General features: G+C 43.0%; 1 protein-coding gene across 6 annotated transcripts in view; it reads right to left on the bottom strand.

Moving 5' to 3' along the window:
* The window catches only part of ABTB3 (ankyrin repeat and BTB domain containing 3), a 182,612-nt gene that overhangs the window by 81,401 nt on the left and 85,442 nt on the right, over positions 1–15,769 (bottom strand). For 2 of the 6 annotated variants that reach the window (XM_050913528.1, XM_050913520.1), the window contains one exon: positions 11,834–11,898. The exons of the other annotated variants lie outside the window; for them this stretch is intronic. In XM_050913528.1, coding sequence (XP_050769485.1) covers positions 11,834–11,898 — 65 coding nt within the window. The remainder of the gene's footprint in view (positions 1–11,833; positions 11,899–15,769) is intronic. 6 annotated transcript variants of the gene reach the window in all.

The following is a 15,769-nucleotide window of genomic DNA, read 5'->3' as shown; positions in this document are numbered from 1 at the left end:
TAAAGAAGTTATTGCTTGAGCGTACAGCAGATTCAAGACCAAATGATACCTCAGCTATCACCGAATTAATTTTGTTATATACATCTGTATACAAAGTGACAGACCAAGGCAAGCAAGAAGTCTGTACCGCCTACATTCATGGGTCTGCAATACCTAATGTCATCCATGTTTCGAGTTCTTTGCCTTCTCCTTCTCCTTTAGTATTCAAATCCCATGATCTAAACTAAAACAAATTTCCAATGACATTAAATTAATAAAAATGCCCACTGGACAATGTGATTCAAATGATCCATGCTGAGGCATCTAGCAGAAACTCAACACAAATGTGTTTGTTTTGACTAAAAATATAAGCGCTGTCAAGACTATAAAATATTTTTTGTACATTTCACCATTTATTCCTTTGGAAGGACTGCCAGATCTCTTTATATATATTAATTTTGAGTCTGGATAGAAGCATGAAGGTTTTGCTGCTCTCTTGTTATTTTTCTTTAATTAAGTGCTCCTACTTTCAAGAGAAAATAATTCAAAGTATCTTTGACCTCCCTCTTTACCTATCTATTACATCTTAAGCAAATGTACATATCTGGAAAACAGCTTATACTCCCACTGCAAGGAATAGCTGGATCCTACCACAGAAATTAAGTGTGCAGGACAGATATCGGGCAAATTGCTGTACAAAATGAGCCTGAAAATGGTAGTTAACCCTGAACAGTCCCCAAAACGTTGTGTTGCACATTACATTGCTCAAATAAATGCCAACCTTACATAGGAGAACTATGTTTAGGAGTAGGAAATCCACTCAATCATCATAATTTTTTTATTTTTTACACAGGAGCATGGGACTAGAAGGTCTTTGAGTCCAGTCTCCTGCTCTCATAAAGAATCATGTGACGTTCAAGAGCTCACAAAACATCCAATCAAAAAAAAAACCAACCCTTTTCTGCCACAAGCTCATGTACCAAAATATTTCCCAGCACCAGAGAGCATTCTTGAGAACATAAAAGCCTATGGGAAAGAAATAAAAGGGACAAAAGTATTGCCAGCTGCCTTTGCAATAGCAAACCACTTCACTAGGTGCAAACCCCACATGGTTGGTATTCCGACATGCAGAAAAACTCTCCTGACCCCACATTTTGCAATCGTGGCAACCATGAGTATGTGAGGATGATGCACCATCCAGGTACACGCCAGATTTTGAAGCACAGTGTGGGAACACCAGCACCATGAGCTCAGCATACCGACCCCAACGCACAGGAGCTGGTGAATACAAAGTGACACAAACCACCATGTAGAAGCTCAAACTTGGAAAGAAACCCTATGGTCTCTGCTGTTTGAAGCAACCTGCACCATGACTCCTCAGCTCAGCCTGTCAACCTGACTGGCAAGGCAGATGGAAAACATCTTGACTTCTCCTTACAGAAATGAGACTACGGGGAAAACCTGAAAGCTAATCGTATCAGCCAGTGCTTTCAGTTAACAGAAGACCTGGAAAGCATTCAAGGCAAGGAGTGCAAAGTGTCTTCTTTCCACACATTCCAGGCCAGTTAAATAACAGGGAGTGGCTTTGCATGGAGAAAATGCAAAGCACTTGGGAAAGCTAGGTAGTGATATAAAGTTTCCAGAATTGGAGTCTCAGAGTAGGCAGAGCAGCCCACATGAGGAAGGGTGGAACAGGCACAGGAATCAGATGCAAGAGACTGAAGGGACACTACTTTGTGTGTCTTTAACATCTACTACCAAAAGACATTAATAAGCATCACCAGCTTTACACTTAGCCTCAAGACACTGGCTTTAAGCAGGTAAGGTAATATTCACGTCCAATTTATAGATGACGTGAAAGTAAAGCATTACAGAGCTTAGTAACTAATTCAAGGTGAAACAAGGAATGTCAGAGAAAACCAGGAAAAGAGCATAAGGCCTCTAGTTATGCAGTTTAACCACAAGAGATCACCCTTTCTCTCCTGGAAAAATCAGTAGAAGAGCAAATGAATAATGCTTAAAAATGAAAGAACTGAGAGCCTAACAAAATCTGCCAAAAAATGATCAATGGCAGCAACCACTGATAAATGACAAACAGAAGACGTACAAACTCTGCAGATTTTGGATTCTCACCAGCAAGAACTTCATTTCCAGAAAAACTGCAAAGAACGATCCTCTGAGCTAAGCAAGGGCAACTTTTTTTTATTTCATCTGGCCAAGTTTGGAGGTTTTGTCTGAGCAGTTTTGTCGCTGGCTCCTTGCAATTGGAAATTTTAGTAACTGCATATCTGCAGAGCAGTTTTTTCCAAAGATGTGTGATCGTTTTCACGGCAGTATCCCAGCTGAGTTGGATTTGATTTCATCAAAAGCTAGAAGGGGTGATCATCATCCAAAGCAGAGAGCACCTCTGTGAGATATTAGAGCAGATGTTATAGGAAGATGAGATAATAGAATTATATTACAACACACGAGTGTGACATCTTTTCTTGTAAGGAGTTTCTTAGCACAACACATTCTACTTAATTGGGACATCCTCCTTATTAGGATCCTTCTAAAGGCAATCGGTTTAGCCTAATGATAATGAGTGGCAATCACTGCTGCTTAAAATGGCATAGATGTAACAACAATTCAACTAAATTAGGGTATATTCTGCTAGCACCAGGCAGTTAAGCGGTGCACAACCAAGTGGAACGCAGGATGGATTTGATTGTTTAGGCTATATATTACAAAACAAAGAAGAATCAGAAGATTAGATCCCACTAAACATAGAAACCAAGCTCCCAAATCACCAGCTACAGCTTTAAATTTATTTTTATTAGGATATAAAGAAAACAAAATCTTGGTCCTGTCAAAATCAATTGCAAAACTGCAAAATCCTCAAAACCACCACCAAAAAAAAAAGATACACAAACAGTGAACGCGAAGCAAGCCAGTCCACAAGCAAGAGAAGAAACAGAGGTCCATCTCCTCATGCTTATCCCAAGGCCTCTCCCAGTTCCCTAAAGTGGTCTTTGTGGTACTGCCACCGGGCAAGCAGCAGCAGGTGCCGCTTACCAGTGTGCATCCGTGGGCTGGACAGACAACGAATGTGCTGATGGCACGGCGAGCTGTGGCTGATGCAATAGCTGTATCCTCCTCCCTTTCCCTAGTGAGGGGACTGATGTGCACTGCATGCCTTCACCTACCTGTGATTTTCACCACCGCTCTCCCCATTGGCCACGAAGGGGCATTTCATCGACTTCACAACAGAAAAATTGCACAACAGCACACTGTGCTCAGCCTCGCTATTCCACTGTCACAGTGACCATGAAAGTTTCAGTGCGAGTTGTCATTTTTTTGGCAGAGAGAAGTTAGAGCTGACACAGCGCATCTATTTCATGCCGAGTACCCATCAGCTCAAGATTACCCTGATCTAAGCTATGCTGCCCTGGAACTAGCGCTGTGGAGGAGAAAGGTTTTCTATTGCACTCTTTGAGAGAAGGCATCCAGATACAGAAAATAAAATTTAAAAACGCCAGTATCATCTTCCTTCTGTGCTACATGCAAATAAATATAAAAGTGCAGCCCTCAGTGTCTTGATAGAAGCAAGAATTTGAGAGGTCATGGGGAATTTGATGGAAGAAAAGAGCACGATGAACGTGTTGGCAGTGCCGGCTAGTGAGGAAGCTCGGAGACGTGGATTTGACGGTACCCAGTCTAACCGTGAGATGCCTCTTGCAGCTACTGGCAAGTACTCAAGATGGCAGACACAAATTCAAGGGGGAAAGGATGTGCACTGGTATAAACATGGACTCTGGACATGCACAGGAGTACTAACTCATGCAAAAATGAGTTTGGCTAAAAACAGGCACAATCTCCTATTAGACTGAGAGTTCGCAGAAGGTCTAAGCCTTTGAGTCACTGAAAATGACGAAGAACACGTTAACAGGTTTTATTTTACGGAAAAAGGCCTGTCAGCTGATAGCAGCAGAACAAGAGGATTCGGTGATTCATAGCTTAATATGCTTTCCCAGAGACTGTAATTTCCTTCATTCATTACCATCAGCGCCCCAAAATGCCCAGCCACGACAGACGACTTCCCCTTCAGCAACCGTGACGTGAGCACGGCCCGAAAGCCCAACGGTGCTGATACGGCATCTCTCCTAACCCAGTCCGGTCTCCTCCAGTATTTGATAAAACACTAGCAGCTAATTAAGCAGTATCGTATAGTATATGAGCAGTGAGTTTCTTGTAACGATACTGTTTTGGACTTCTTGAGAAGAGAGACTGAGTATTTCAACTGCAAATGAGTAACCCCACGCAAGCACATAATCCCCCATTTCCGCGAGACCTACTATCCAAACAGGCTCCTGTACCAGGTACTGCAGCTATAGTAAAGCAGTACAAAGTGCTTGATCCAAAAACCATTTTTTCCACTGCTTTCTCTATGTGTCACCATTCCTTTGGCATAGGCACCATGCGTCAGATGCCTGCAAGGGTTGGGCCCATCATTTCAAAAACACCGATGTGCTTACATTTCCAAGCAGTTGCACTGAATACTATACAACACACTTGGCAAGAATATTTCAAATACTTTAAAAAACACCTCCTCCGTTTGCTTCAATATTTGTAAAGATTAGTATGTTTTTTTACAGGAGAAGGAATTGTTTGCCAAAATTCCTCCTTTCGCTTTGGAACACCATCAGCATGTACAAAACCCCATGAATAATACATAGCGGAGCAGACACTCGGTGCTCACACTGAGCACGGGGCATTCCCATCACAGTTACCAACTGCACCCTTCACATTTCACAGGTGGGCAGCAGCTAGAAACAGGGTCGAGGGGAGCAGGACAAGGTGCCTGTCGTCTACAGAGCAATCACCACCTCGCACTTGGGAGCCAGTTATGTATGCAAAAGCTTATGCAAACCATACGTACAGGAATAAGATTGGTTTGCAATTCAAACTGGTGAAACACTTGACCTCACAAGGGTGGGGTGACCGGTTGATGGGAGAACGACACCCCTTTCTGCAGAGCTGGATGCTTGCTGTTTGCTTTGCAAGTCACCTTCCACGAACACCAAAGCCTTGGGCTCTGCCCCAGGCAATGCTACCGTAATATCAAAAGGCAGCTAAAACCATCACTGTCCTTCAGCTCTGAACAACTAAATCATCAGCCCCAAAGGTTTCTGGGAAGGCACTAAGGTAGGTGATTGAATAAAATAAATAAAAAATAAATAAAATTACTAAAGTCTGCAGTCTGTAGGGCATTAAACCTGAAAACACATGACATGTAGGGGCTACAATGAAGCCCCCAAGCCTATGAACACATGTGAAACAAAATTGCACCACTGCCGCATGTTGCCATGCTTCAGTAGGGAAACGCAGGTGGCTTTGGCAGAACTCTTACTGACTTTGTAAGGGTCGGGATTTTACCCCCAAGCAATGAGTTTTGGGTAAACTGGAGCGTGCGGCCCGCAGTAAAGGTTAACTAATTAGAATTTCCTATCAACTGCTTGCACAGATGAGTATCAGATTAGCCACTCCACCCTCACCATGAAAGCCCACGCTTAATGAAATTAAAGAATGATAAGATGTTTTAGAAACACAAGCTGCTATTTACTGGCTTCAGGGCAGTATCCCATCACCCCGAGCATTTACTACGCTCCCTCCCACCCTGCTAAGGATGGCACTGAGCAAACAGATCATCACAGCAGGATAAAAAATGCCTACCCTTGAATGTATATGGTACAGGACTACAGCAATCTCCTGAACTGTCGACAACCCCAGAGCAGGACGTGTCCTACAGCCCCCTGCATCCCCCCCCAACCAGATCTGCTGCATCATTTGGGGTATCTCTAGCAGGTGAGATGTTCTCACCTGCAAACACCTGAGCTCAGGTACCGACAGCCGTGACCTGCGTGGGACCAAGGTACCCAGCTCCCACCCTCAGTAAACGAGTAACCTTCTGCCTTCAGCATGTGGGTTTTTGCCACGTATTTAAAGCCAAATATTCACCTAAAATTTCACGGACTGGAAATGCTGGATGCCAGCCAGGTGACAGTCCTTTCTAAAAGTAACCTTTACATTCTTCAAAAATTCCACTTGGCTTACAAAATAGAAATGGCTTGTTAATAGCACGTATTTCACCATCCAGACCTTTGATACAGACACCTACAACAATAAATCAGCTCTGACCAGTAAAGGTTAACCTATATACATATATATATGGTAAAATCATTACAGACAAAGAAAAAAATTTACAGGAGGAGATGTTAGACTGTGTCGCTAGCATACTTCTATGACCACTTGCTCTACAGATTGGCTGGCTGAACCCATTTCAAATCAGGTCTCACAAAGCTGATGTACACCTTCTTCGCCACCCAGCTATATATAATACAAACTAACTGTGTTCAGGTGCGTCAGCTCATTACATGGCTACCAGTTTAACTGAAAAAGACTTTAAAGAATTACTTCACAGAGCTTTAATACTTTTTTTTGATCCCTGCAGAGTATCCATTTGTACACTCTGAATTTTATGATATCAAGATACACAGTTTTATTCCTAAAAGATCTCATTCACTTTTTGAAAATGATGCCCTGTATTACTTCTTCCAGACAGAAATGGCTGCACGTTTATTCTCAGAGCGGTTAAAGGTCAAACCCAATTTTCATTTATGCATAATCTTCAGATTTGAACCTCTGCATTATTAATCTCCTCCACTGTTTCACCTAGACATTCACACACAGATCAACAAACACCAAAAACCCTATAGTAAAGGAATATGATAATTTCTATGTCAGACCCTTCTCCAGTGCACTGAACAGACAGTAGTTAATGAATAAACAGACGCTCGCTATTTTATCCTTCTGGTTCAGTGTGGTCTTTGGCATGACTTTGACATGACCGCATCTTATCCATCCTCTGCTTCGAGTAAAGCACGACGCCTTTCCCCGTGGGCTCACCTCTTCCCACGGGTGCCCTTGTGGGGACAGAGACGCGGCATGCTCGGCTGCCCCGCGGAGCTGCTTCACCTCCAAGCACAGCTTCACCAGCCCTTCCCCGACACTCAAGCACCAGAACTAGGGCGGGGAACAAACCATGGAGCAGTCTTCCCCCTACAGCTTTGGTCTTGGAAATGGCTGAGCCAACTTGGCTGAAATTTTTCAAAAAAAAAAAAAAAAAAGTATTTTTAAACCATCTGGGGGAAGTGACTGCCCTAGAAAAAGCTAAATGCTGCTGGAACATATCAGAAGCAACAGAAATCGGGGACATATAACGATCATCAGCAGGTAGCCGTAACAGTAGGCCATGCTAACTGCCTCGCCAGCTACATCTCATCTGCTGGTTTTATTTAGCCTTTTCTCTTTCAAGCAGACTGAAAGAAACCAAATGGTATTTGGAAACTTCCGGACACGGCTTCAGTGGGTCAGCGTTACATAACTGATAAGCTGACTAAGCAGCAATATATGCTATGAAGGACTTAGAAATTGAACAAAAATCTTGGAAATAGATTCAAGTCAAAAGCTCACATAGAAAAGAACCCCCAAATAATAAACCAATACAAAGTAAACTCTTCATCGTACTCCATTTTCCCAACAGTCAAATAAACTCCATTTCCATCACTCAGGTAAAGTTCCCGAACAGCCGCCTGTTCATGATGTCATGTCTTCCCTCACCTCGCTTGCATACAGACCTCCACTTCATTTCTCACCGGCTGTGCTCATGACAGCTACCTGCTCTCAGCGTCCCTGGGACCCATTCCTCAGCATCTACTCTAGGGCTACAACAGAGAGACGCCCAGTCCTTTTACTGTGAACATCGTCTTATACCTGCAACAAACCAACCCCATGGTTCAGCCTGGAAGTCTTCGCTGGAGGTGGTTACAGCTCCTCAGCTAAGTAAAGTTGTACTTATTCCAATCACATTCTCTGTGGATAAGCACAAAAAAAAGCTCCCTGTTTTAGATTTCTTAATATTAACAACGATATGAACCATAGGGAATTATAAGAGAATTATATAGTTCATAATATTTGGAAAAGACACGGATTCAATGAGAACTACTATTTTGTAGCATAAAAGCACACCATGAAATGTTAATTGCAATGCACAACACTGCAAGACCTACAGGAATTACAAGCACGTTTTCATCATCTCAGCTGCATGTCATGAGGAAAATGAACAAATAGACTAAATTTCTAGTTCGAAAATAAAATAATTTTGTGATTAATTATTTTAATTCTATTCTACTGAAAAGGCAGAACTCTGCAATTTAAATCATTTGTAGATTCATGGCCTCTACCCATGAGCGGACAACGCACTACCATTGACCCTAGTCACAGGGACGGCTACAGCAGGCCAAGAGTGATCTATGAGCTTCATTAAGAAATCTAAATAGAGTTCATATATGTGTGTGTGTATATATATACACACACAATGTGAAATTAAAGTAGGCATTTGCATGCACCAGACTTCCCAGAGAGTACTCTCTGCTGGAGAACTGTCACTTACTTTGAGCTCATTTGCCCAGAAATATGTAATCAAGAAGCTAATTCTTAACTTGCTGCTAAGACTTTGAATACGCGTTGCACTTGGCTGTGCAGAGAGATGCCTGGAGGGTCACCTCCACATATACCCCTCTTGGTGGATGCTTGGTGGAGCCAACAAACAACATGCAAAAAATGAGTTACGATGCCTGTCCCCTGTTTATCTATGCATTTGTTTCATCTCAAGAATTAACAGGATCCGACTCTTCTCCTAAAAGCACCTGTTTTCATGCAAGGGCTAAGCCAGAGCACAGTGCTGAGGATGTTGTGGTACAGGCACCTGACAGCTCCTGAACGTAGCCCACAGAGCACCAACCCATCAGCAAGAAAATACCGTATTAAGTAAATAAATGCAATTTCTCTCATTGCTGTGGTCTTTTAACTAAGTTTTAGTGCACTCAGGGACAAAAAAATACTGTGCAACTACAGACTATTCATAGGCAGAGCTAAACTAATCATTTAAATGGAAAACAATATTATTTTCTCTTGCACTGTTATACATATAAGTTACATAGACACAACACTTGAAAGACACGTTGCATGTGGGTCATCTTTTCTGACATGAGGTTTGCATAATGAAGACAGACAGTTCATCTGGCCCAAATTCCTCATGTTAATCATGTCTCTAGGTGACTAACAATGGATTTAGTGGATGCTCAAAATGGTTCGTTGAGTAAGAAAGTTGCTTCTTACCCTGGCACAGGTGGAAGCAACCTCCCTTCTCCCCATCTCCTGCAGTGGAAGGGTATTGTACGGTAACAGCAATATTCCAAAATACGCAGGTCACAATCAACACGGCTGCAGTGGGCAAAGCCTTCAGTATGAGAACTGAAAGACCACATTTAATGAAGAGGAATTTTGACAAAAGAGGCGATCTGCTTTTTTTAGCATGCGGAAATTGTTATTCTTGGTATTTCCAGAGCACAGCAAAGCACTGAAACTTTTTCATTTAATAGATCTGTAAGTTCCTTCCTCAGACAGTTTCATCTTTGTTCAGCACTCAGGTGGTATTCTTTGTCCAGTAAACATAGCTAGGGAATTTGACACATTTTTATTTAGTTTCCAAAATCAATTGTGCTTGCACACGTCACCGGTACCATCATATGATCATGGGCTCTTTCCCCACCTCTGCTTAAACAGCCACTACTTGAAACTTGGAATTCACAACGAACTTTAGTGTCAACTGACAAAAATAAAAAAAGTCTCCAACTCAAATGATTTAAAGGGCTGAGTATAACAATCATGGCAAAAGCAATGACAATGTGACAATCTGAAAGCCTTTGAGACCAGTTCTCAAAATTACAAACATTGGGAATTCAGGTTTTACCCTACAGTCAACCCCATAAACATTAAAAATTCTACCAGTTCACATTTAAGGATCCCCAAGTAACCTTGACTTTGCCCTGATCATGAAATGAAGGGGACAACTGGGAATTTTGAGACAAGGTTTTCTTCTTCAGATAGGGCTGGAAAGAGGAACTGGAAACTGTCCTTCAGTTTTGGTTATGGGCTGATCACAAGCCTGCCACTTGCAAAGTCCACCCACTGGAGTTTTTAAGCAAAAAAAATGTTTCAGAAGGGATCTGATTCAGAAAGGGCAAGTCCAGCAGCATGGCTTTCCCCAGCACACTCTGAGATAAGGAAACAAGATGCAGATGCAGACACAGACTGCCCTGAACTGGTTTCTCAGGATCCATAGCCTTGATCTTCACATACTTTTGAAAAATTTAATCATCTGAATTGTTCATACAGCAAAAAATACATTCTGGGGTCTGCACATCATGGTGAGGGGTAAAGAAAAATATGACTGGTAGAGACAGTGCTTGCAACTTTAAGGAGAAAAATAGTAAAATATTTTTCAGATGACTTCAGAATCATGGGAAATATGCAGGATGAAGCAATGGCTTTCATGTGCAAGTGGAAGTATGATTAAAATGTCCTTAGGCACATAACTCAAGACTCAGCACAGACCAATATGATGTAGACAAGAGAGATAAGGAGCTCGTGAACTGTGGTTTATCAGTAGGACATACAAGATTAATGCAAGCAGCTATAGAGAAGGAAAACAATAAAAACATAAGTGATGGGAAATAATCCTCACACTAAACCACTCTGCAGGCTTTTGGGGAATGAACTGACACCTGAGTGTGCAATAACATTCATGTGATCTACCATCCTCTTACTTTTTACAAGTTAATAGCAACTGACTGGTGTGCATGGTAGCAACATATGAGGACAGCTCTGTTGAAGCAAACACCAGTTTGCACTTAATTTTAACTGTACAGCAAACCTTAATGTAGGTGCTTCAAAAGCAGACTGACCAAGAAATGACTCTGAAGCAAAGCAAGGAGAGACATTCAAAATATGTAATACTAACGCAGAGAAAGATTATGCATCCTGGACGCAGATAGAACATGTAGGTCTTCATCCAAAGCAGACAACGTCCAGGACAACAACCAAGACAATGTCTTGTCCAAAGACAAGAAATACATTATTAGAGATGAACCTAGACTAGGTGGAAACAAACACATTTTTGTGACCTCTGAGCTGGATAAGGGCAGTTCATCTACTGATCATGAAGCCTTCAGGCTCTGGCAAGCCCCAACTCGTGCAGCACACTGTCTCAGCCATGCAGGCTCCTGCAAGAGCCTAAGCCACCACACTTCCCCCAGAACTAACAGCCCCATGGTGTCCCACCACCTTGTAGTCCAGGTGCAAGGTACTTGGCTAATAATAACTACTTATTTGGCTAATATCCTGTTTGGATATCAAATCCAGAGGCCCATGGGACACACTGGAAAAGCTGCCGCTAAGCTGAGCAAACCGGGGATGTTTAGATGTGGAAGGTGACTCCCGTAGGTATGCAAAATGCCTGCTGTGCCAGGGCTCGGCTGGTGGCAAACACCAATGAGCTGGCCGCCTGTGGAAATCCTGTTCCAGCGACAGCTCCCCGCCGGTATGTCTGTGCATGTGCCAACACCCGCTCTTTATTCAATTCCCTCCATTGGTTTATTTTGGCCGCCAACCAAATCTCCACATGCTGTAGCCTACAGCCGGGAATCTGCGAGGGTGGCGGTGCAACAGCACAGGGGTTGATGGCATAGCTGCACCACTGCCAGCCCGAGAGCGGGGAAACCAGCACCGCTGCCGAGCTGGGCTGGCTCCTCATCGCTTCAGGAGGGCTCTGCAGCGACCGCAGCCTGTGAGAACGGAGCGACCTCCTTCATCCTGCCGAGTGACGTACATGGTATCTGTAGGTGCTGTGGTTTGCAGGCTGTGGTTGCAGGCAGACAGGCAGGCACGGAAACGGGCTCAGTTTTTTGCTCACGTAGCTGTGCATACCAGTGAGCATCCTCTGGCTTTGAAGAGCCATCAGCGCAAACCAGCCCTGTGCTGGTGGGGTTTTGTAAAGTGCATTGCTGGGTTTGCTTTATCATCACAGACTAAATGCTATTGCAGATGACTCCCATAAAATGAGATACATTGCTGTAATAAAGGAAACAATATTTACTAAGATACTTAGAACTTAATTTTCAATATATATCTTCAAAGCAATTAACTAATATTAGGGCATTAATTTTCCTCAAGACCTCTGTGACTCGGGCGGGTACGGTTAGGCCTCCTTTAGTTTACACAATTAAGGTGTAATGCTTCAAATCTGCTGCCTTGAATGGGAGCAGAGATACTGGTACCTGCGACGAAACTAGAGCTCACAGGCCTTAACCCGCCAGCCCAAACCCCCTTCTTTATAAGAAGTGAAAGAGTCAGCAGCAGGGTAAAACAGGGTGCGAGACGCTCCCTGTGCGAAGCCAGCAACACAAGGCTCACTGCCACAACCACCGAGAGCACAGAGCATGAACAATGCACCCAGTAAACATTTTAATACATAGATCCAATGAAGGTTCACTAAAGAAGCAATGTTCTAGCCTGATGCCACACAAAGTGGCTTCACCCCAGTGTATGTACACTGGCACTGGGGGCACTGCCCCTTATTTACACCACTGCTGGTCCCAAATCAGCCCTAACTACAAAGCCCAAAACACTCATCATGATGAGGAATGAGAGGTATCCAGAGGAGCAGGCTGCACAGGAGCAGCGGGGTGAGAAGAGGAGCTTTGCTCCCATGGGGAACATACGCCTTGTCCAGGTCCGAGGATCTTCTACAGCAAGTGCAAGCCCCCCATAGCACACCTCCAAAATGAGCTGGGAGCCAGGACTCCCACCTCCAGTTGCAGTCTGCCACGGACGCCTCCTTGGCCTCCAACAAGCTCACAGATCTATGCATGCCCCAATTTATCCCTCTGTAAAACTGATGATGCCACGGAGGCTTGTTTCAGTAACGTCTGGAAAGCACCTTGAGAATCACTATGCTGCATAAACAGCCCCCCCAGTAGGTTTATCAATAAACCAGTTCTCAAAAGAAACAGTGAAAATGGAAAATGGGAGCTTCATGGGGGCTTATTTAAACACAGGCGGACAACTTGGCCTTGCTAGCAGAAGGGCGCGCGCTCTGCTCCTCGGGTGCATTTCAAAGACAACTCCGCTATGCAGAGGTGAAAATGAAGTGCTCTTAAAAAAAAATACTCCCCTCACCCAACGCTGTGGACTTTAATAAATCCAGATGTCTAATATTTCAATTCTTAAAACCATGCCTTGTTAAAAAAAAAAAGTCAAAAGAAAAAATGCGAGGAGGAAAGCATGCTTTATAGTCATTAAAGAGCTCACCGAACTGCACAGCCTACCTGGGAGAGTCAAAGGAAGGGGGGGCAACAACCAACCAAAAAAACCCGAAGTACAGACGTTTCAAATCATACAGAGCAAATATTCAAGGGCAGTGAAAAGTTATGAAGTAGCTTAGTAGAGCTGTTTAACAGTCTCAAAGATACTTTTAAACATTTCATTATCGGGAAATCCAAATGTCAAAAAATCCCAAAATTGGCTTAAAAATAAATACATTTTTATGAGTAAACCTGGAGTTCTTTCATTTGCTGCTTTATTTCCACAGCTTTCAACACACACATTGCTCTAGTCATGTTGTCAAACTTAGCTCTTCAAACAAGAAAAACAGAAATTACATTTTCCTGCATGTCAAAGGAAAAGTTCTCAAGAAAACCCAGCATCCCGTGAGCCGGGGCTTTAGGAAAACCACCAAACAGGCAGAGACCTTCACTGACCACATCAGCCATGGTTCTTAAGTAGATCCTCACTGGTATCTCAGCCATTCAGTCTGAGATTTTTAGTAGCACCTTTCATAGATTTACAGGCAATAAATCTATCAAAGCCTTCTGCTTTTCTTTCATCTTTTGTGGGGAAAAAAAAAATGATGAAGAATGCCAAAGAAAAGCTCGTGCCGTTTGCCAGGGAAAGGGAAGACAGTGAAAATAACTCAGCGCTAGGAAAAAGAATCCGTATTGACAGAGTTGATAAAAATATGAAATAATACAAATATAATTCATGCAACAGTCCCAGGACAAGAGATCATTATTTTGTAACCTGTCCTTGTGACCTTATTATTATTTCTTAAATTGCTCCAACACTTTGAGCTTTGCTGGTATTAACACAGAGAAACCCCTGCAGGTTTGGGGACAGAGAAACAGCCCCCAGGGCTGTGGGCCAAGGGCTGGAGCATGGTCTCACCACCCCTCGCTGCTGGAGCTGGCTGGTGGGACTGGCGAGCCCAAGTGCTTTGCAGAATGAAGTAACCCCTATCAAGGTCACGCTTTGAATGCAAACATGCCGCAAGGAACTTAATAGAAATTAACGATTGTGTAAAACACGGTGATTTTAAATTTAATATACAGCATTGCAATTTGAAAATTTGGGCTTGGATGTCACAGCATTTCCTTGGTTTCAGCTTTTTCTAAAGATGTAAAAGCACCACCCTCTCTTTCTTAACAGAACGTTTAATGAAAACGCCAAGGGACAGTGATAAATGACTTTAACCCGACCACTGATTTAGCAGAATATTCTTAACCAGATGAAGCCCATAGGAAACAGGTTTCAGACAAGGCAAAACTCATACTGATTTTATCATCAGCACAATAAAGATCAAAGATGGCAGGACTTTTTTATTTGCCAACTCATCTGCTTTTTGTTTTTTTAAATCCTACCATAAAAATAACGTACCAGATCAAGCTCTCCATTACTACAGTGAAAAATGAGGAGTAACACCAATAGAGTCACTGAGACTACCACTGAGCAAAACACTCAGGAAAATCTGGTCTCCTCTCTCTTTCTTTTTTTGGGTATAACTAGATCTCATCAGCAGCTTGCTAATCGCTCACTTCCAGAATCCCAATGGGAAGCAGTGGATGCCAAGGGAGCCATCCGAAAGGCGCGCAGCCCATCCAAACAAGACATCTTGCTTTACGGCAGAACACACTTATCTCTGCAAAGCCTTTGTTTAACCACCCCAGCTGAACACACATGGGGCTGACAAGCATTTACAAGTAATTTAACCTAAAATTCGTCGTGGGGTTTGTTAGTTTTTGCTGGAAACAACATTTGGCAGCCATACCCAGCCTCCGCAGCCCCAGCGACGGGCACTCCTGATAACACAAAACGGAGGCTGGCAACGCTTTCCATGGCAAGCTTTAACGCAGTTTGCTGGTAATTTTTTTCAGAGATGCTTTCCTCTGTCGTTTTATGTAAGCTTTACATCAAGTTCAGTAAACTTTTGTTCAGTGAACTCAAGGAACTCATTTTAGTAAAAAACATGAAAGAAAAATATCCATGAAAATCTGAAAGAGGAAGGGAGTGAATAATTTGACCTGAAAGCTCATGTGTTGACCAGATTTTCACTGTAAGACTAATCACTGAAGGAAGCACCGAACGGCAAAATTCACTCATCATAAACTTCAGAGATTTCAAGAAAGCACTTGACAGACTCCATCACTATTCACTCTGGAACATCTTGAAGTGTTAGGCTTGCCAACAAAAATAATTACATCATCAAGCCTTTATACCAAGCTGCAGCTTGAACACTTAGAGCAAATGCAGATTTAAGTACAGGGTTCAACATAAAGGCTGGTGTCAGATCAGCAAGAATTTGCTCACTTCTGTAGCTGGACACTGCAATCAACTTCACTGGGAAAACAAACATAAATGTAACAATATACGGTTCAACAACAGTCCCCTTCAAAATCCAGCCATTGCTGATGTCCCCAAGTCTTCCAAGTGTATCCTACCCAACACGCAAGACTGGTAAAGGCTAACAGTTGGATCCAGCACTGGAGGAAGGTGGGGTTAGCAGCCTGCTACAGAG

Source organism: Gymnogyps californianus, chromosome 1, assembly GCF_018139145.2.
Source record: "Gymnogyps californianus isolate 813 chromosome 1, ASM1813914v2, whole genome shotgun sequence".
Taxonomy (NCBI): Eukaryota; Metazoa; Chordata; class Aves; order Accipitriformes; family Cathartidae; genus Gymnogyps; species Gymnogyps californianus.
The sequence above is the reverse complement of the archived record's forward strand: the minus strand, read 5'-3'. Positions and strand labels throughout refer to the sequence as shown.